Source organism: Candida parapsilosis, contig 006110, assembly GCF_000182765.1.
Source record: "Candida parapsilosis strain CDC317 annotated contig 006110".
Taxonomy (NCBI): Eukaryota; Fungi; Ascomycota; class Pichiomycetes; order Serinales; family Debaryomycetaceae; genus Lodderomyces; species Lodderomyces parapsilosis.
Window position 1 is genome coordinate 299,967 of NW_023503284.1, and position 20,034 is coordinate 320,000.

Below are 20,034 nucleotides of genomic sequence, written 5' to 3' on the forward strand. Positions count from 1 at the left end.
TGTGCGTTGGTGGTGGTTAGTATCAAGTAGAGTTTGGGATGCTTTGTATAGTAAAGTTTGCAAATAAATGTAATTTCTAAGGTTTTGATCGTAGAAGTAAGGGTAATGAATGTTACAAGGGAGAGTTTATCTCTATCGATATTGCTTATCATCTACTTCCTCTGAGAATATTAATAATGTAATTGGTAGCGTCCAATACTGTATCCCAATTGAGTAATATTATGTAATAGATTATGTAAAAAGTGTAAACAAAAGGAACAAACAAACAAATTTTTCTTTCTGAATCAAACACCAAACACCAAGACAAGCTTATACTTCTTTTATAGCTTTTGATTGTTATACACAAATCATCAGAATTTCCCACCTACAATCACAACTTAATATCATCAAGTATCAACAATGAGAGAAGTTATCAGTATCAACGGTATGTGACAAGAGTAACTTACAAAAGACGATGCATAAACATGAAGGATAATGTGTTTTGAAATGAAACACGAAATGTAGGTATTGATCACACCACACACGAATCAAAATCTATTGAGGAATCAAACCAGAAACCATCAACTAGATCATCCACCACTACTGTATCACTACTGTTGCTATACAAGAGGATACTTGTACGCGACAATTTTCCCATGTGGTTGCTAAAATTAATGTTATGCTTTACCTTTCAAAAGCGCGTCTTTTCTTGTATTCAAGATCTATCTTACTAACGCCATCCTATAGTTGGACAAGCTGGTTGTCAAATCGGAAACGCCTGTTGGGAATTATACTCCCAAGAACACGGAATCAGACCTGATGGGTATTTGCAAGAAGGATTAGATAGACCAAAAGGAGGTGAAGAAGGATTTTCCACATTTTTCAGTGAAACTGGATCAGGTAAATATGTTCCTCGTGCATTGTATGTTGATTTGGAACCAAATGTCATTGATGAAGTTAGAACTGGTGTTTATAAGGATTTATTCCACCCGGAACAATTGATTGCCGGTAAGGAAGATGCCGCCAATAACTATGCTCGTGGTCATTATACTGTTGGAAGAGAGATTTTGGATGATGTTTTGGACAGAATTAGAAGAATGAGTGATCAGTGTGATGGATTACAAGGTTTTCTCTTCACTCATTCGTTGGGTGGTGGTACTGGATCTGGGTTGGGTTCATTATTATTGGAACAATTATCATTGGATTATGGTAAGAAGTCTAAATTGGAATTTGCCGTTTATCCAGCTCCTCAAGTGTCTACTTCAGTTGTTGAACCTTACAATACTGTCTTGACCACTCACACCACTTTGGAACATGCTGATTGTACATTTATGGTTGATAATGAAGCCATTTACGAAATGTGTAGGAAAAACTTGGACATTTCCAGACCAAATTTCAGCTCATTAAACAATTTAATTGCCCAAGTTGTTTCATCAGTTACTGCTTCATTAAGATTCGATGGATCATTGAATGTCGATTTGAATGAATTCCAAACTAATTTGGTTCCCTACCCAAGAATCCATTTCCCATTGGTTAGTTATGCACCAGTATTTTCCAAAACCAGAGCCAATCATGAAGCCAATTCAGTTTCGGAAATTACTCAATCTTGTTTTGAACCTGGTAATCAAATGGTTAAATGTGATCCTAGAATGGGTAAATATATGGCCACCTGTTTATTATACAGGGGTGATGTTGTTACTCGTGATGTCCAAAATGCTGTTGCTCAAGTGAAATCCAAGAAAACCGTGCAATTGGTTGATTGGTGTCCAACTGGTTTTAAAATTGGTATTTGTTACCAACCACCTACTGCTATAAAGGGATCTGAATTGGCTGGTGCATCCAGAGCTGTTTGTATGTTGTCCAACACCACTGCTATTGCCGAAGCTTGGAGAAGAATTGACAAGAAATTTGATTTGATGTATTCAAAGAGAGCTTTTGTTCATTGGTATGTTGGTGAAGGTATGGAAGAAGGTGAATTTACTGAAGCTAGAGAAGACTTGGCTGCTTTGGAAAGAGATTATGTTGAAGTTGGAACTGACTCTTTTCCAGAAGAAGAAGAAGAGTATTAGTTGAAAAAAAGCTTTTTCGCTAGCTAATTTTTAATTGTGTTTTGTTGTTACTTCTCTATTTCTATATACCCTTTTTCTCATTTATATAATGGTTAGTTTTTATTCATTTTTTGTATAGTGCTTTTGGAATTTTATCTTGATAATTTGAAAGAGCTTGGGTGTCAGTAGCGTTGGGGGAAAACCATCGTTAGGAAATGTTTTTGAATTCGGTTGTATCTCTCTCCCATTATCGGGTATAAAACGGTGCACACAAAACAACACTCATTCAATGATGAAAAAAAAAATAGCTCGTGCCTAATTTTTTCAAACTCATCTCTATACAACAACAAGCTCTATCATGTCAGACACAGACGACAAGAGGAAGCTATTAGCCAACCCACTTCATGGAATAGTCATCCCCATCGGCTTGCTCCTATTCGGCACTTGGCTATTCAGTTGGTCCTATATGCCATACACTATCGCTTTTATCATCGTCATATGTTCAATTCAATACTACTTGGCCACGCAACGTCGTTCATCAATGCATCAAACGATATGGCGTGATTTTGAATTGATTGATAGAACAATGGTGGCTCCAATGACTGCAATTTATCGATTCAAGTTGGGTCGTGAGGATGAAGTTTTGGATATCCCCACTGGTCATCATTTATCATGTGTGTTTACGATCGATGGTAAGGATGAGTTGCGATACTACTCGCCAATTTCGAACCAGTTTGATTCAGGGTTTTTTGATATTTTGGTTAAGCATTATCCTCAAGGGAAAGTCACTAGTAAATTAGCTACTGTTCAAATTGGTCAAACGGTCAAGTTTAGGGGACCAGTGGGGACATTGGACTATAAGCCTAATGAAACAAAGACCTTGGGTTTGATTGCTGGCGGAACTGGTATAACTCCAATCTTGCAAGTTATTACACGGGCCATTACCAACCCTGAAGACTTAACTGAGCTCAAGCTAATTTTCGCATGTCAGACTCCAAATCAACTCTTGTTGAAACTGGAATTGGATTCAATTGCAGAGAAATACCCTAAATTGTCAGTGTACTATACTGTCGATACACCAAGTGAAGATTGGACTGGTGGTGTTGGGTATGTGTCAAAAGAAATGATTGAGAATATGTTTGATGATAAAGATAATACCAAGATTTTGATGTCTGGTCCACCGGCTATGAAGAGTCATATTAATGAGTTACTTGAAGATTTGGAATGGGATAAGGAAAAGGTATTTTATTTTTGAGAGAGGAACTGCAGTGGTGAGTAATTCTGTTTGATAGATAAAAGATGTATATTCACTTTTTACGGCCGTATGCTTTGTAGAGTATGCCTTTGACTCCGTCTTTGTCTCCGAACTCTTTAGACTAAGCATGAAACACGGCCGACGGACCGGGATGCAAACGAATCTAAGAAAGTGTGGTTGGCTTTGTTGATACGACATATGAAATTTGATGGGTGCGGAATTAATTCCCGATCGAGTAATGAGCGACAATTTCATCCTGTCAAAAATGTAAACAATAGTACAACCGTTGAATCGAATAAACCTTTGGCCCTGCGTAGCCACTGTAGACACATAAATAGATTTTACAATCCCACCTTCATTTCCAGTTGAATCACTTCCCACCTCATCATTCAAGTATCTTCCTTATAAAATGACTCCACAACCAATTGAGATTCCCGGCAAGTTCGGATTCGGAACCATGTCAATGACATGGACATCACAACCGCCACCAATCCAACAATCAATTGAAACTTTGAAATTTGTCACTTCTCACCCGGAATATGGTGTTAAATTCATCAACGGGGGTGATTTTTATGGTCCCAATGATGCTAATTTGAAATTGCTTCAACAATTCTTATTCGCTAATGATCCCAAAATTAATCAAGATTTGGTAATTTCAATCAAAGGTGGCGTCGATCCAGCGACTTTGAAACCAGATGGATCTAAAGAATATATTGGCAAATCAATTGAGAATGTTGCTTCTTATTTCCCAAAGAAAGACGGCAATGGTGGCTCTGGACCAAAATTGATTTTTGAAGCTGCTAGGGTTGATCCTCAAGTGCCATACAAAGATACAATCAGCTACATTAAAGAGTACGTAGATAATGGAACCATTGATGGGATTTCGTTATCTGAAGTTGGAATCAAATCCATTGAAACAGCAACGGCCATAGCACCAATCTCATGTGTTGAATTGGAACTTTCATTATTTTCTCAGGACTTGATTGACAATGGAATATTGGCGTTCCTTTCCCAAAAGCAAATTCCAATCATCGCTTATTCACCGTTATGCAGGGGTATCTTGACTGATTATTGTGTTGAACATGCCGATACATTCCTTTCAGAAATCCCCCAAGGCCATTTTAAGCATACATTGGATAAGTTCCAACCAGAAAATTTTGCTGCCAATTTGATCCCCTTGAAGAAACTTTATGATTTCGCTCATGATGTGAAACATACAAGTTTGGAAAGTTTAGCCCTCTCTTGGATCTTGAAGATTTCTGGTCAACATAACTACAAGGGGATTGACCAAGTTACAAGAATTTTGCCCATTCCTTCAGGGTCATCTATTGAGCGTGTAAAATTGAATTTCGGCAATTTTGTTGAATTGACTGATGATGATTTACGCACGATTGATTTAATATTGAAAGAGAATCCAATTAAAGGGTTGAGATATAATGCTCAAAGTGAAGGCTCATTGTTTCAGTAGAGAGTCTCTGTTGTAAAGTGTTGGTGATTGTAAATAAGAAATATACATCATGTCTGCGTAATAAAAAGTATCACGAAACATTTGCTATGAAATGGATGCAAAAATGAAATACACACTTTTTGTTACATCAAACTTCAGCCAAAACCATCGGTTATTATTCTGTTTTCTGATTAAACGATTGTATAGTAGACAGGGATAAGAGTGACACGTAGTCGATTAGCTTTGAATGGTAATGGAAATATGGCACGATACTTGCAGATTTAAAGTATATTGACACAAAGCGCACGACTACAATTTACACGAAAGATACTCACCATTGTTGTATGAAATAGTCATTTGTCAAAGGAGATCAAGGGGGACATCAAAGATTCAGTTGAGTATAGCGTTGGGTTGCAATGCAGTCGATATAATCAAATGGCTCTCTCATACACACATTACTTGTGGCCGGTGCCGCTTGTCTGCGCGGGTAAAATTCCAATCTTCGTTTGAGAGTCTTACGCTTTGACACAAAAAAAAATAAGCTTGACCAAAGCCGAATATTATTTCAACCCTACTCTAAAACTGTAGGAAATGCATAATATCACCTTCGTGACTCTTTATAAAAAAAAATATTAATCAATCGACGTGTCAATTCTAGAGCAAGCAAAAGACGACTTTATTTGGAAATTATTTAAATAGTCAAAGTCAAAACTCAGATTAATTGTAATCCATCACATTGAAAAGTCAAACATCAAACATCTGATCAACTCAAGATAAATCTATTAGGCAAATGAGAGTGTTTCAACTACTATTCCTCCTCATTAGTCAATTCTTGTCATTGACATTGGCCAACAAACACCCACTTCCACCCAAGGCAACAACGCCCTACCGCAAGGTATTCTTCAACTACCAAAACAATGCTGTGTGCTTATACGCCAACGACACCAAGCATACTAAATTTGACATTGAATTTGAATTGGCTAGAGATAATGAAACTATACCCGTTTTGATCTTCAACTACAATGATATTGTTCATTTCAAAAATCTTCCCAATTTCAATGATTTCTTAAACCATACCTATCTCAATCAACAAGTTAATGATGTGGATGGACTGAGTTTATTATTGGTTGATTCAAGTAGTAAGCGAGTTGTGTTCAATTTACAAATGCACAATATAGGACAAGCTTTACCAAAGCTGGTTTATTACACCACTGTCAATAATGATACCAGCTATGTTAGTTATGGAGTTGATAAACCGGGTACCTATTGCATCTATATGCCATTGTATACATATGATGGTAATATTATCCAGCCAACCAATTATCGAGCTGAGATGTCTGTGGAGGAGTTTACTCCCGTTAGTGTTTTCCATGACATTGCTGCATCGTTAAACATTGCCATTATGTTTGGAACAACTTTGGTGTTGTTGAGTTACTTATACCCAGCAATCAGAGCCCGTAAATTTGATAAATTGCCACCAGTGATTCAACAATTGACACAATTATTGATTGTATATGTCGGTTTCACATTGATACAGTTTGCCCTTCGTTTGATCTACTTGTTTTTGCCCAATGATTTCATTTACAAGTTTACTGAAGATTATTTTGGTTATTTTGCTCAAGTTTTGTTAAACAAGTGGCAGAAATTTATCATTTCTCAAGTTTATTTTGGATTAGGGTATACCAATATCCCCTCCACGGCAAAATTTATCAAGTTTTCCAAATTGATTTTCCAATGGGCATTTGTGATTAATCTTATTGCTATTATCGTATTGGATAATTCCATCAATGTACCAATCCCCTTGACTAGTATCTTGATCAATGATGAAAGGTATCTGATTTATAAGAAATCAATTTTGGTGAATGAATTTTATGCCAATATTGTCATTAATCAAAATTCTGATTTGCTCAAATACTTGTTCAAGTATGCTTCACAAACGCAATTGATTTGTGGGTTCTTGATGCAACTTTTACGTCTTGTTTGCGGATTCCACTTGAGCTGGAAATTGAGGAAATTTACAAAGTTGGCCAAACCAATGATTGTAACCATCATGATTCATTTAATTGCTTGGACTTTATTTGGTAAACAATCGATTTATGTCGCATTTGTTAGGTTAAACATTGGTGGTGTTTTCGATGTTGGTGAGTTGATGGAGAATATTGGACAATTGTTGGAGAATTATGAAGTTAAGTGGGTGGGACTTTGGTTGGTGGAGATTTTGATGATTTGGTTTATTTGGTCTACTGATAAACCTTATGATTATAGCGTTGTTGTGAAAGCAGAAGAGTTAAACAAGAAGGTCAAGGGTGACAAGAAGGAGAAGAAGGAGAAGAAGAGCAAAGATAAGAAGAAGGTGACTGATGAGAAGAAGAAGGGGAAGGACGTGACTGATGAGAAGAAGGAAGAGCAGAAGAAGGAGAAGGAAGAGACTCATGAGATGGAGGAGACTCATGAGAAGAAGAAGAAGGAGGATGACAAGAAACAAGCAAAGTAAACATTATCCCAATTCCTTTTTTAAGCGAGTCTTTTTATTTGACACTGTTATTTAAAATGTATATGTATATATTAGTATATCTCAAGTACTTACTCTTCATTAGTAACCTGTCTTCTAAATCTATACTCTTGCATAGCTTCTTGCAACAGTTGAATAATTTCAACACTTCTTAGTTCAGCCAACGACCAAGCATTATACATTTGGACCAATCGATCATCAATTTCTTCCAGTCCACCACCATTATGGTTATTCGTTTTACATTTGTCTTTCCGAGTATTATTACTCAGAAAAGGCTCCTCTGTGGCATCTTCCTCCACAACTTGATCAAATTCAGATTGACAAAACAGTTTAGCAACATCATCCAATGCAATATATCTAGTTGATTTATTCTTCGTATAGTTTAACCAAGCAGTTTTGAAATAAAATCGCGAAAATTGAATTAGCAACTTACGTTGCTGGGAATTAATTGCATTAGTATGATTGATTTTATCATCCATGTGTGGGTATTGAAATACTTCATAAGCAAAAGTTAAAGCAATAGTATGAATCAAGGTTGTTTTGGTGAATTTGGGTTTGGGGAATTGATTGTTGATAAAGTATTTCAAATCTGATAGTATATCATTTAGTTGGGATAAGTTACAAGTTGGTGAAAATGAGTGTAGTAGATTATCAATTTCAGTAATGGTTTTGTAGGATACTGTGTCGTCTATTGTGGATAAGATGTAGTAGATATAGTTTAGTACATGTCGTCTGGGGTTATCCTCTACTACTTTGTTTGGTTTAATGTGTACATGGTAGTATTCAAAATACAATACAATCAACTTGTAATTGTCATCAGTCAAGTAGTTTTTGTATTGATTAATCAGGTTGATGATCTCGTTGTAGACTTTGATCTGATTTTTGCAATGGTGGCTATTGGTGAAGGATGTAGTAGTAATTGCAGTAGCAGCTTGACATTTGCCGAGCTTCTTGTCATTGTATGATTCTTGTGCTGACCCCTCTTGGAATAGACTGGAGTCTAAATCTTTAAATATACGTCGTAATAAATAAGTTTGTATCTTGTTGAACATGATGGAATGAATTGATTCCTTGGGAAAGCGGTTTTTCTCAAAGAAAAAAGTGAAAAGATTGGGCAATTTCAAACCACTTTTTATAAGAGGGCACCTTAAAGTCTAATGGTTATGAGATATAATGATATCTTTCAACATTGAAAAGAAACAACGATATATATGGAGAGATCTTTTTCCAATGTCTTTTCCAGGTAACTACAGTACTCTCATATAATTAACTATGTAAATCAGGCATATAGATAATGCAATATTCAGTATGAGTGAAAAGAAACTACTTTATACTGTTTATTATATATGTTTTTTCAGTTGAATGACTCTTCTAATTGTCTCTGCAAGCTGATGTACAGTAGAACGTTATACTTTTCTTTAACTTGACGGTAAAGAGAAGACAATAGAAGAAAAAAGAAAGATAAAGTGGTGCTAAAATGCAAAATGATGATGATTATTTACAAAAGAGTGATATATAGTAGAAGCACCGTTGAAAGGTAATTTTCGAACGACTGCAAAAAGAAGCGTTGAAAATGTTACCATGGTATTGTGTCACAAAATGTTAATGTCGCATTTGTAAATGTCAAAACATTAATGTTCACGACATATGCATATAAATACTGCTTTTGTTTCTCTTGTACTGTTACTTCGCCCCCGCCCCACTCTAGACAATCCCCGTCGAGAGCATGACGCACGCACGCACGCAGTTTTTACCGAGGCGATGAGCCCAAGAAATAGTGTGTAATAAGTGTCGTGTATCTTTGAGTCAAATGGTCTCTAATCCGTACGTTGTACACATCGTATATTATAATACAGTAGACTAAAAATAGATCAAAGTATCATAAATCTTTCTTTGAAGTCTTGTGTGGTTTTAGTGAGTACTAAGATTGGTTCTCGTACTTGGGTGCTCTTCTCTATCTGTCTTTCGCTTTCTTTTTCTTAATCTTGTTGCTCTCTAATAGTAAGGGGGTGGATCTTTTATCAAGTGTCGTCAAAATATATCAAATTGGATGTCGTAAACTTACGTGTTGAGACATACAACAATCATGTAATAGATTTATTGAGGCTGAGACACGAAAGTGTGTGTGTGTGTGTGTGTGTGAAGATCATTCCCAAACACACTTGAAACACAAAAACTAAAAACTAAAAAACTAAAAAGCAAAAAGGTAAACAAAACCAAAAGGAAATACAAATGCATCCATACACACATACTATACCACACCATAATACAGTAAACTTCTAAAAATATAAAACAAACGTCTGAAAAAATCATCATCGATTCCCAGCACAAAGGGAGATATAAGGAGGTAGATAAGTTCCAAGTATCATATACATATATATATATATATGCAGATATTCCACCATCCTCATTATCATCATCAGATCTGCTAAGAATAACGTAAACAACTCATCGTCTATCTCACAATACTCACACAACACTCACAGATCGTTATAGTATCCCACACGCGTTGCAAGAATGAGTTATCATAGAACAAATGGTGATCCAAACCACTTACACCCAAATTACAACAACAACACTAGCTCAAACCTATATCGAATGCCATCGGATGACTATGATGATGACGATGCTGCTGCTGATAATCTGTCATTGGAGTTTTTGGATCATAATGTTAGCCACATGAGTACTACACCACTAACCCAAGGAGTTTACACCAACCATCATCATCACCGTAATATGTCATCGTCAAACTCTATAAACTTCAATGATTCAGTACCGCCTCCTATTTATCAGCAGAATTTATCAACTTCGTCTTTACACCATGACACAAGCTACTATAATCAACCCATTTTCAATGCACCACCACAAGTGCAAGTACCAGGTGACCCGTTTCATGAAGATTACGAGATGCAATATCAAGGGTACGACAACAACTACAATCACGCATTTGTTCCCCATGTATACTCTGATGATGATCAAGAAGAAAGAGAGTTTGATCAAAGAATACAGTATAATCAATTTGAAGGTGATCATTATGATTTAGCCACTGCCAGTTATGTTGATGATGATGTCCAACCAGAGTTTGTTCCTGTTGAGAACTTAATTGATGAAGAAGAGGAGATGGTACCCGATAGTCCATTTGGTGACAATGTCCAATTTGAACAACCACCAGACCAAGAAGAAGTTAGAGCCAAGAAACCAATTAGAGCATCGGGTATCAACGGTCACTTAGTACTTGACTGTCCAGTTGCTGGTGAGTTGTTGTCCAAGTTCCCTGATTACAACGCGGATGAAAAAGATGGTGGGTTATCGCGAGAGTTTGCATTTATGAGATATACAGCAGTCACTTGTGGTCCATCAAATTTTTATCGTGATGCATATATTCTTAGACCAGTACACTATCCTATCCCCAGACAAACGGAAATGATGATTGTAATCACAATGTATAATGAAGATGATGTATTACTAGGAAGAACTTTGAAAGGTGTTTTCAAAAATATCAAATATCTTGAATCTAAATCAAGATCTTCAACTTGGGGTAAAGATTCTTGGAAAAAAATTGTTGTTTGCATTGTTAGTGATGGAAGAACCAAAATTAATGAACGTGCTCAGGCATTGTTGGCAGGGTTGGGAGTTTATCAAGAAGGATTGGCCAAGAGTAGAGTTGATGACAAGAAAGTGCAAGCTCACATGTATGAATACACTACTAGAGTTGGAATCAGTTCAGTTTCTGATGATGTTGTCAAACTCACAACCGAAAAAATTGTCCCTGTACAAATGCTATTTTGTCTAAAAGAAACCAATGCTAAAAAGATTAATTCACATCGTTGGTGTTTTCAAGCAATTGGACAAGTATTGGACCCTAAGATTGTAGTACTATTGGATTGTGGTACTCAACCAACGGGGAAATCACTTTACAAATTGTGGAAAGAATTTGATAATGATCATCGAGTTGCTGGTGCATGTGGGGAAATCATTGCTTCATTGAAAAAGAGACAAATTGTCACCAACCCCTTAGTGTATGGTCAAAACTTTGAATACAAGATTTCAAACATTTTGGATAAGCCAACCGAATCTTCATTTGGATTTATATCGGTGTTACCTGGTGCCTTTTCCGCCTATAGAAATATTGCTTTACAAAACGATATCAATGGTAGGGGACCCTTGGAAAAATACTTCAAGGGAGAGTTTTTACATTCCTCGGGTGAATTAGATCCTCAAGATGATGAATACGAAATGAAACGAACTTTACTTAAAGAAGAGGCAGGTATCTTTACTTCAAATATGTACTTGGCTGAAGATCGAATCTTGTGTTTTGAATTGGTGGCAAAACAAGGATGTAATTGGGTGTTGCGATATTGTAAATCTGCAAGAGCCGAAACTGATGTTCCTGAACGATTAGCTGAATTCATCTTGCAAAGGAGAAGATGGCTTAATGGATCTTTCTTCGCTGCCATTTACTCATTGGTGCATTTTTTCAAAGTTTGGAAAAGCTCCCATTCTTTTAGTCGCAAAATATTCTTGCATGTGGAGTTTTTTTATCAATTGATTAATTTGGTCGTGTCGTGGTTCTCCATTGGTTCTTACTTTTTGGTTTTTCGAATCTTGACGACATCATTATCCAACTCAGATTTGAATTTTGCTCCGGGCAATGTGCTTTCAGTGATTTTCCTTTGGTTGTATCTCGCGTCAATTGTAACGACATTTGTCCTTAGTTTTGGTAATAAACCCAAGGGTACTGAACGATTTTATATTGTCATTGTGATTTTCTTTGCTATATTGATGGCATATATGATTTTCGCTGCGATTTTCCTTGCTGTTCATTCAATCACCCAAATTTATAAAGAACAATCGTTTTCAGTGCTGTTGTTTTTTGAAAATGCTCAATTTAGGGACTTGATTGTGGCAACTGCATCAACTTATGCCTTATATTTCCTTGCATCATTCTTGTACTTTGAACCATGGCACATGTTTACTTCATTTATTCAATATTTGCTCCTATCGCCATCTTATATCAATGTCCTCAATATTTATGCATTTTGCAACATTGATGATGTGTCTTGGGGCACCAAGGGAGATGTTGGTGGCAAGTCACTTGGTGAAGCAAAATTACGTGAAGATGGTACTTTTGACGTTAGTGTGCCCATCCTCAAGGAGGAAATCAATCAATCTTACCTTAACCAATTGGAAAAAATTAGAGATCCAGCACCACCGCCGGAGAAACACGTTGAAGTCAACACTGAAGATTATTATGCATTTATCAGATCAATGACGGTACTCATTTGGATGATTTCCAATTTCGTCATCATTGCCGTAGTGTTGGAGACTGGCGGTTTTAATCAATTAGATGGCACGGCTGACGATGGCACAGATACTACTACAAAGACTACACGACTGGAAATTTTCTTGACGGTGATTTTGTGGACGGTTGCTTTTATGGCATTGTTTAGGTTCCTTGGATGTATTTATTACTTGATTAGTCGATTAGGAAGAAGAATGAGACGCAGTGAACATGCAACTAAATAGGGAGAGAAAAGCAGAGAAGGAGAATGAGAGAAAGAACAAGTTGCGTTTAGAATGAATATACATTGTATTATGCATAACGCGTAGTGAAAGAGAGTGAGGCGTTTTGAAATAATCTAAAGGACTCCATTGTGTAGATAAGAGCGGGATCTTGTTGTGGATACGGCGTTCAAGGTCGTGGTAATTGGCGGTTAGACCTTAAAATCGCCGTTTGTGCTTTTAATTACAACAATAAGCGCAAATTAGTGCGCATTTCCGTGTAGTATCAGTTCTCGGATAAACTGGACTGAGCAAACCACAATGAAAGACTTTTTAGTTCGTGAAGAGTTGAAAGCAGGTTGGGAAAGAAGGTTCATTCTCTATTTCATACCAGTTATTTGCTTGAAAACATTTCTCAATTGCGTGATCGAGTCATCTCTCGATTACAAAGATAACGCATCTTCATCAGTGTCACTCTTGTAGCAACCTTTTTCACCTAGCTTTTTGGATAGTTCGATAGTGGCTTTTGCGTGTCATCGAACGATAATATTATTTCCAACTCAAACGCCGTGAGTTACTGATCGTTTAATATGGACGCGCAATTTACAACGCGCATTGGTCTCGATGCGAGGTATTCGGAAAAATCGTTCCGTTAGTGGTAACGAATAACAAAAGCCACAGTTTACCCATGCGCTACCGGAAAATCAAACAAAAAATTGAGTCAACAAGGAATTACTGATGACGACCACAGTGAGGTTTTCAATTATTATATAAAGCTACTGAATTGTCTTACAAGCTCCTCTTGCAATCAAAATTAAACTTCGTTCATCGAAAAATGTCTCATTTCTCAACTAAATCAATTCACGGTGGTGATCACATCAAACCCACCAACGATGTAATTTCACCCATTCACATTACAACCACATATAGTTACTCATCGAATCCTGATGAATTGGTTCCCGGTGGATTAACTGACCCAACAACGCTTGTATACTCACGGGAAAACCACCCAAATGCCGCTCAAATTGAAGCTATCGTTGAAGCCATTACTGGTTACCCCACCATCGTTTACAATTCTGGGTTATCAGCATTCAATGGGTTGATTACTCACGTTAACCCAAAAACCGTTGCTATTGGACAAGCATATCATGGGTGTCATGGGATTCTTGATATTTGGAAACGTAATTTCGGAACCAAGGAAATTGATATTGATACGGGGAATTTTGCCACTATTGGATCTGGTGATTTAGTTCATTTGGAAACACCAGTGAATCCATATGGTACTTATTTCGACATTACGAAATATGCCGCCAAGGCTCATGACAGGGGGGCATTGTTGTCAGTTGATGCTACTTTTGCACCACCACCTTTATTGAACCCATTTGAGTTTGGTGCTGATATCGTTATGCATTCAGCAACGAAATTCTTTGGTGGTCATTCTGATTTATTAGCTGGGTTGTTGTTGGTTAAAGATCAAGCCATCAAAGAGAAATTACTTTTGGATCGTTTAGTACTTGGTACAAATATCGCCAATTTGGAAAGTTCATTATTAGTAAGAAGTTTGAGAACGTTTGAATTACGTGTGGCTAGACAAGCAAAGACTGCTGAGATTATAGTCAAATTTCTCAATGACAACAAAGACAAATTCCCTCAATTGGATAAACTTTATCATGGATCATTGCAAACTGACGCTTTTATTGCCAAGCAGTATCCTAATGGCCACACCCCGGTTTTTTCAATTGAATTGGATACTGAACAACACGCAAAATCATTTCCATCCAAATTGAAATTGTTTCATCATGCCACTAGTTTGGGTGGCGCTGAAAGTTTGATTGAATGGAGGGCCATGAGTGATGACCATATTAGCAAGAAATTGTTGAGATTGTCTATTGGATTGGAAGATCCTCGTGATTTGTTGTTTGATTTGGTTAATGGCTTGACTGATGATGGAAATGATGCTGATTTGTTGGTGGAAGAGATTAAGAAATTGAGTGTATAGAATAGAGGGAAAAGGGTGATGAAGTATTGTCATCACTGAGTCGAATATTACTTTGTACACAGCAAATACATGTACTCATTCAAACAGCATTAACAAAAATCACAATAAGATTGAGCAATTTGTCAGAGGCCAATTTGATCAGCTTCATGACGTCACAAATACCTCGATTGAGATAAGAGATTGTACTGAATATGTAACTCCTGAACCAAATCTTATCTATCCAATCGGATCTTTACACCATCGTGAAACCACGACACCAAGTAGTGACTACCTTTAAAACCCAGTACCAAAAGCTTTTAGTGATTATTGCATTGCAGATGTCACTCATGTTGGCTGAGTCGACCTGTATAAACTGTTTGTTGTGGAGGTTTCTATCCGTCGCTTACCGCAGTGGGACTGTCACTAATGACTGCTTTGCAAAAATGGCTTTGTTTGTAAATGCTTGTAGCTTTGTGTATTAATGATTTGCAATTGGAGCCGATTTAAATTCAAATCCTTTGAGCTTCGTTAGAGCCAAAGCCACAAATGACTCTCAAAACACTTTGCAATATCAAATCAATAGCTCCACAAAATGATTATGGAAATTGCGATCGGGTAAATGACTGCTTTTCTTAATTCACAGCTTTATAGAGCGTAAATTGCCCGGTCCGAGTTTGTGCCTATCGCGAAGCTCGGTTTTTATCACACGCTTAACGCCGACGGGCATACAATGTTGCGCTTATGCATATTCATTTTTGTGCTACTTAGATAACCCCAAATTCTGATCTAAATAAAGTACGAACATAGTTAGGCTAAGCCACCCCTTTGTAGAATCATGATTAAAAGTTGATATCCTGTCTGGTAGGTTTCACAAGATGATAACAAAGCTTTCTCTTGATGTGAGGCTACATCATTTGAAGAATATCCACGTGCGATGTGGCTCCATGAGCAGTACATAAAATCGTCTTACCCTCTCAAAGTGTGTGTCACATAGGGCTTAAACAGTGGTTGAATACCATTACATCATCTCTTACGGATATGACTACTTTGCTCAAATGATTGCCGCTTCTTTGTTCATTGTAGGAAACCTTTTCTGATCATGTCTTTTTCCATTTTAATTCCGTTTTTGTGATGGTATTATCAAACACTGGTTAAGCAAGAGAGTCACAGCCTCCCGTCTGATGCTCAATTGTTTGTTGAATGATACTGTTGAAGAGGAACCGATAAGAAGTTTTTAATGACCTTGATGTGGGGGAGCAGCACTTTCAAGTGACAAATGCCTCTATGGATGATATCTCTTGGTTTACAGAACCTTCCTCTATATGCAGTGCTCGTCTCTCTCGATGCTCATAGGTGTTAGACCTGGACTACCCCGTAGGCATTCATGGCCCAGTTCCCTACCCCCAGGTTGCAAAGAGGGTCGATATTAGAATACGAGCAGTTGCACTTTTGCCAAGCCCTTTGACTGCTGATTGTGTTTTGGATCAGCCTTTTTTCCTCATGTACCTATTGTTCTTTGCAATTATGTAAGTTATTACCTCATCAGTTACACAAACCTACTTTGTTGCATTAAGATGAATGATACAAAAACCTTATTGGCTCTTCAATATGGTACGGCTCCCGTTGTTTTACATAACTACTTACTTAATCTGTAGTACTAAATGCTTAAACTACTTTTAAAGAATAAACAGTGTATTACATAATAATCCACCCACGTCTGGATGCCAGTCAATAACAAATCCTTCTGAGCCAAGGAAAATATAAAAGGGTCAACAATTTCCTACTTGACATGTGTTTGAATTCAGCTTTATTCCATTTTTTCCATTTACTTCATCAACAACAACTACTTTCCATCCACAATGCAAAGCACCAACGATTATAAAACTATGGGTGATACCCACTCTACTGATTCATTTGATCCAACTACTTACAAACAAAAGGTAAACACGATTTCCGAAGAGCCAACAATCAAACCTGATATGGTTTTGAAAAACTTTGCAAAGTCTTACGAGACACCTCCACCCGGTGGTTATCAAAGATTTATTGCTGGTTTAGGTTCATGTTTTGGTCAATGCGGTATGTTTTGCTTCTTATGTGAGAACCCGTACAAGGAAGTTGATCAAGGTGAAGTTGGTTTAGTGCAAACTTTTGGTCGATTATCGAGAACTGTTGAACCAGGTTTGAGTTATGTCAACACATGGAGTGAGAGATTGACTAGAGTTTCAATCAAGATTAATATTCGTGAAATACCAGCCCAAAAATGTTTGACTAGAGATAACGTGTCGGTTGTTATTACATCAGTGGTTTACTACAACATTATCGATCCAATGAAGGCTATCTTTTCCATTCAAAACATTGACAATGCCATTATTGAAAGAACACAAACTACGATGAGAGATGTCATTGGTGGAAGAATATTACAAGATGTTGTTGAAAAAAGAGAAGAAATTGCTGAATCCATTGAGCAAATTATTGCCAAGACTGCGTTTGATTGGGGTGTCAATATTGAATCCATTTTGATTAAAGACTTGACTTTACCAGACAAGGTTCAAGCTTCGTTATCTATGGCTGCTGAAGCCAAGAGAATTGGTGAAGGTAAAATCATTAATGCCAAGGCTGAAGTTGAAAGTGCTAAATTAATGAGAAAAGCAGCTGACATCTTGGCCTCTAAACCAGCTATGCAAATTAGATACTTGGATGCTTTACAAAACATGGCCAAATCCCCAGGTACGAGAGTCATTTTTATGCCATCAGCACAAGAAGTTGAAAAGATGGCAGGATCAAATATTGGTGATGTCTATACTGACAAAGGCAAGGGCAAGCTTCAAGATTTAGAAGAGGATACTGACTGGGCTGGATCCGAGCATGAAAGAGTTGCTTCCCCTCAAAGGAACATCCCTGTGGGAATAAACAATAATAGGCATATTGCTGATACTGTTGCTTTGCAAGAAGCTATGCATCATTAATTGGTGTGGTGGGATAAGTCGGATGTCTAGAGGATACCCGAACCGTAACATTTCCCTTTTGTTAATCGTTTCTTAATAAAGACCACAAAAAAAAAAAAAAAAAAAGAAAACCGTCGGTGATTGATTGACTTATATGTGATTACAATTCTTTAATAGTGATGAGTGATGATAAATACTGGAATAAACCATAGTAGACTATATATGTCTTGTAGGTGACCATTGGCATAGTCTCCAATGTCGCGACTCAAATCCACGCGTCACTTGCAATGTCGCGGAAATAAAGAATAAAGAAAAAAAAAAATCTCTCCAAAATTTGTTCGTCGTTCTTTTATACCGGACAACTCACCATATCAACATTATCATTTTCATCCTCCACTTAACAACCCCATTCGTCACTACTAATCACTTTTGAGAATGAATTGGTACGATGTAAATACTACAGATAATAGAAATAATGTGAGTCCCAACAATCTTCCCAGCAGTAATAGCAACAAGTTCCCACCCACTCCGACCAAATCCCGACTAAATTTCAATCACATAAAGCATTTGTATCCCGATAAGCCACCTCAGATTACACATAGCGACAATAACAGTTACGAAAGCCTACTAGCTCCACCTAATGCAAATCGTCATCCAAGTTTGTCTGTTGATTCGATTCCTTATGAGAATGGCGCATCCGACGAGTACGAATCCAGCATCCCTTTGAGTTTAACAGCGCAAGAATTAACATTGGAAGAGTCAAAAACGTACATGAGGTGGTATAGTGATATACTAGCAAGAACTAATAGCCGAACTATTTCAATATGGGATGTGTTTAGTTTTCTCACCAACTTTAAAATTGCCGATTCAACAAAAGAGCAAATAACGCTGATTTTCCACAAGATTAGTCAAAGTATTAATATTGGAGGCTTTTTTGCATTGTTAAGGGTGATTAGTCATACTTTGAGAGGAGAAAAACCACTGAGAAAGTTGATTAAAGTCGTGGCACCTGTACCTACTCCGCCTTCGATTTTGTCAAAAAAGAGACTTAATGACGAAGAGGATAGTTCGAATGAGGACCGAAGTGATGGAGAAGGAGATAATGGGCCAGATGGAAAACTGAATAACGACACCAAACCAATGGCCCCACTTGACATTGATAGTTTCACGCAGTTTCTACTAACCGGAGAGCGACCGGGTTCCAACTCATCATCAAATTCCAACTCCAACTCCAACTCCAACTCACGCAAACGTAAATCTAAAAAGGTTAAGTTTTCTGATCAAGTCGATGTTCACGATGATTCAAACTACTTGACACCAATGGAATCCCCACAACCAGTTTCACACAATCCCTTGGATTATACATTGCCCATGGACCAATTGCTCAAACAAATGCAAAGTAGTCAGCCGCAAAACCCACAAGAACAAGAGGAGGAGAAGGAGGTTTTGAAAGATGTCGAGATTAACAATTTTCAAAATTTGAATTCGGTTGATACTGTTTCTGTTGGAGGCACGCCAGTACCACCATCCAACTTTGGCAATTCCAATGGACAAAATGACAACTTACTAAAGCCCAACATGACGGGCCCAGCCCAAATATCAAAAATGTTTTCTAGTCTTCAACCAGACTTTAACACGAATGAACCTGATTTGAAACCATTAAGACCAAACGTAACAGGTCCAGCTGATATGGCGAGACTTTTTTCACCATCAGCAGTTCAACAGATGCAACAACCACAACAATCACTATCGCCACCACCGATACCTCAACAGCAGCAGCAATCGCAACAGCAACAGCAACAGCAACAACAGCCACAGGAATTGCCAAAGATATCTCTTCTGGCTTTTACCTCACAAATGACTGGTCCAGCCACGGAAAATACATTGCAAAATACACTACAAAATGGGAAGCCACCAGTACCACGTCACAGGTCATATTCATCGCCAATTCCAAATAAACCTGCTCCACCCCCTCCTCCTCCCAGAAGAAGAAATGCCAGTGGAATGAGTGTGTCATCTCCGCAGCCACCACAACTGCAACAGTCACAACAACAATATTATTCACAACAGAACCAACAGCAACCACCAGCATTGCCTCCAAAGATCCCAAACACGTACGCTTCAGGTAATTCCAATAATGAGTCAACCGCTAATATCCTAGACGACTTGAAAGCATTACAAGATGAAGTGGATAAGATACGGAACTTGACTGGCGGGTTTTGAAAGATGCATGTTGGTATTGATAAAATATACTCTATATGTTATAGAATTTATTATATTGCAATAGCTTGGTTTTCTATAAATCTCATGTAGCTCCCCGTTTAATACTACTAATCTCCTTTTGAAAGTTGTTTATAAATTCATCGAA

General features: G+C 37.5%; 10 protein-coding genes across 10 annotated transcripts in view; 8 read left to right on the plus strand and 2 right to left on the minus strand. All coding sequences in view use genetic code 12, as the record gives it.

Annotated features, from left to right (window-relative positions):
- Positions 1-399: 399 nt before the first annotated feature.
- TUB1 (alpha-tubulin) lies at positions 400-2,048 on the plus strand (the record flags this gene model as incomplete). The annotated part of the gene is made up of 2 exons (XM_036811909.1): positions 400-424; positions 727-2,048. The coding sequence occupies 2 exons, from the start codon at positions 400-402 to the stop codon at positions 2,046-2,048; spliced, it is 1,347 nt and encodes a 448-aa protein (XP_036668299.1).
- A 337-nt stretch (positions 2,049-2,385) lies between these two features.
- CPAR2_701440 (cytochrome-b5 reductase) lies at positions 2,386-3,282 on the plus strand (the record flags this gene model as incomplete). The annotated part of the gene is made up of 1 exon (XM_036811910.1): positions 2,386-3,282. The coding sequence occupies one exon, from the start codon at positions 2,386-2,388 to the stop codon at positions 3,280-3,282; it is 897 nt and encodes a 298-aa protein (XP_036668300.1).
- A 409-nt stretch (positions 3,283-3,691) lies between these two features.
- CPAR2_701460 (pyridoxine 4-dehydrogenase) lies at positions 3,692-4,750 on the plus strand (the record flags this gene model as incomplete). Its single annotated transcript, XM_036811911.1, has 1 exon — positions 3,692-4,750. One exon carries the CDS (start codon positions 3,692-3,694, stop codon positions 4,748-4,750), a length of 1,059 nt encoding a protein of 352 aa, XP_036668301.1.
- Positions 4,751-5,519: 769 nt separating this feature from the next.
- CPAR2_701470 (uncharacterized protein) lies at positions 5,520-7,223 on the plus strand (the record flags this gene model as incomplete). Its single annotated transcript, XM_036811913.1, has 1 exon — positions 5,520-7,223. The coding sequence occupies one exon, from the start codon at positions 5,520-5,522 to the stop codon at positions 7,221-7,223; it is 1,704 nt and encodes a 567-aa protein (XP_036668302.1).
- Positions 7,224-7,312: 89 nt separating this feature from the next.
- On the minus strand, positions 7,313-8,293 carry CPAR2_701480 (uncharacterized protein; the record flags this gene model as incomplete). Its single annotated transcript, XM_036811914.1, has 1 exon — positions 7,313-8,293. The coding sequence occupies one exon, from the start codon at positions 8,291-8,293 to the stop codon at positions 7,313-7,315; it is 981 nt and encodes a 326-aa protein (XP_036668303.1).
- A 1,465-nt stretch (positions 8,294-9,758) lies between these two features.
- On the plus strand, positions 9,759-12,767 carry CHS2 (chitin synthase I; the record flags this gene model as incomplete). Its single annotated transcript, XM_036811915.1, has 1 exon — positions 9,759-12,767. The coding sequence occupies one exon, from the start codon at positions 9,759-9,761 to the stop codon at positions 12,765-12,767; it is 3,009 nt and encodes a 1,002-aa protein (XP_036668304.1).
- Positions 12,768-13,578: 811 nt separating this feature from the next.
- On the plus strand, positions 13,579-14,742 carry CPAR2_701500 (putative cystathionine beta-lyase; the record flags this gene model as incomplete). The annotated part of the gene is made up of 1 exon (XM_036811916.1): positions 13,579-14,742. One exon carries the CDS (start codon positions 13,579-13,581, stop codon positions 14,740-14,742), a length of 1,164 nt encoding a protein of 387 aa, XP_036668305.1.
- Positions 14,743-16,580: 1,838 nt separating this feature from the next.
- Positions 16,581-17,687, plus strand: CPAR2_701510 (uncharacterized protein; the record flags this gene model as incomplete). Its single annotated transcript, XM_036811917.1, has 1 exon — positions 16,581-17,687. The coding sequence occupies one exon, from the start codon at positions 16,581-16,583 to the stop codon at positions 17,685-17,687; it is 1,107 nt and encodes a 368-aa protein (XP_036668306.1).
- Positions 17,688-18,101: 414 nt separating this feature from the next.
- On the plus strand, positions 18,102-19,889 carry CPAR2_701520 (uncharacterized protein; the record flags this gene model as incomplete). Its single annotated transcript, XM_036811918.1, has 1 exon — positions 18,102-19,889. The coding sequence occupies one exon, from the start codon at positions 18,102-18,104 to the stop codon at positions 19,887-19,889; it is 1,788 nt and encodes a 595-aa protein (XP_036668307.1).
- An 82-nt stretch (positions 19,890-19,971) lies between these two features.
- The window catches only part of CPAR2_701530 (N-acetyltransferase), a gene marked incomplete at both ends in the record, with an annotated part of 1,293 nt that continues 1,230 nt past the window's right edge, over positions 19,972-20,034 (minus strand). Inside the window, one exon of the mRNA XM_036811919.1 lies at positions 19,972-20,034. This exon is cut by the window's right edge and continues 1,230 nt beyond it. Coding sequence (XP_036668308.1) covers positions 19,972-20,034 — 63 coding nt within the window.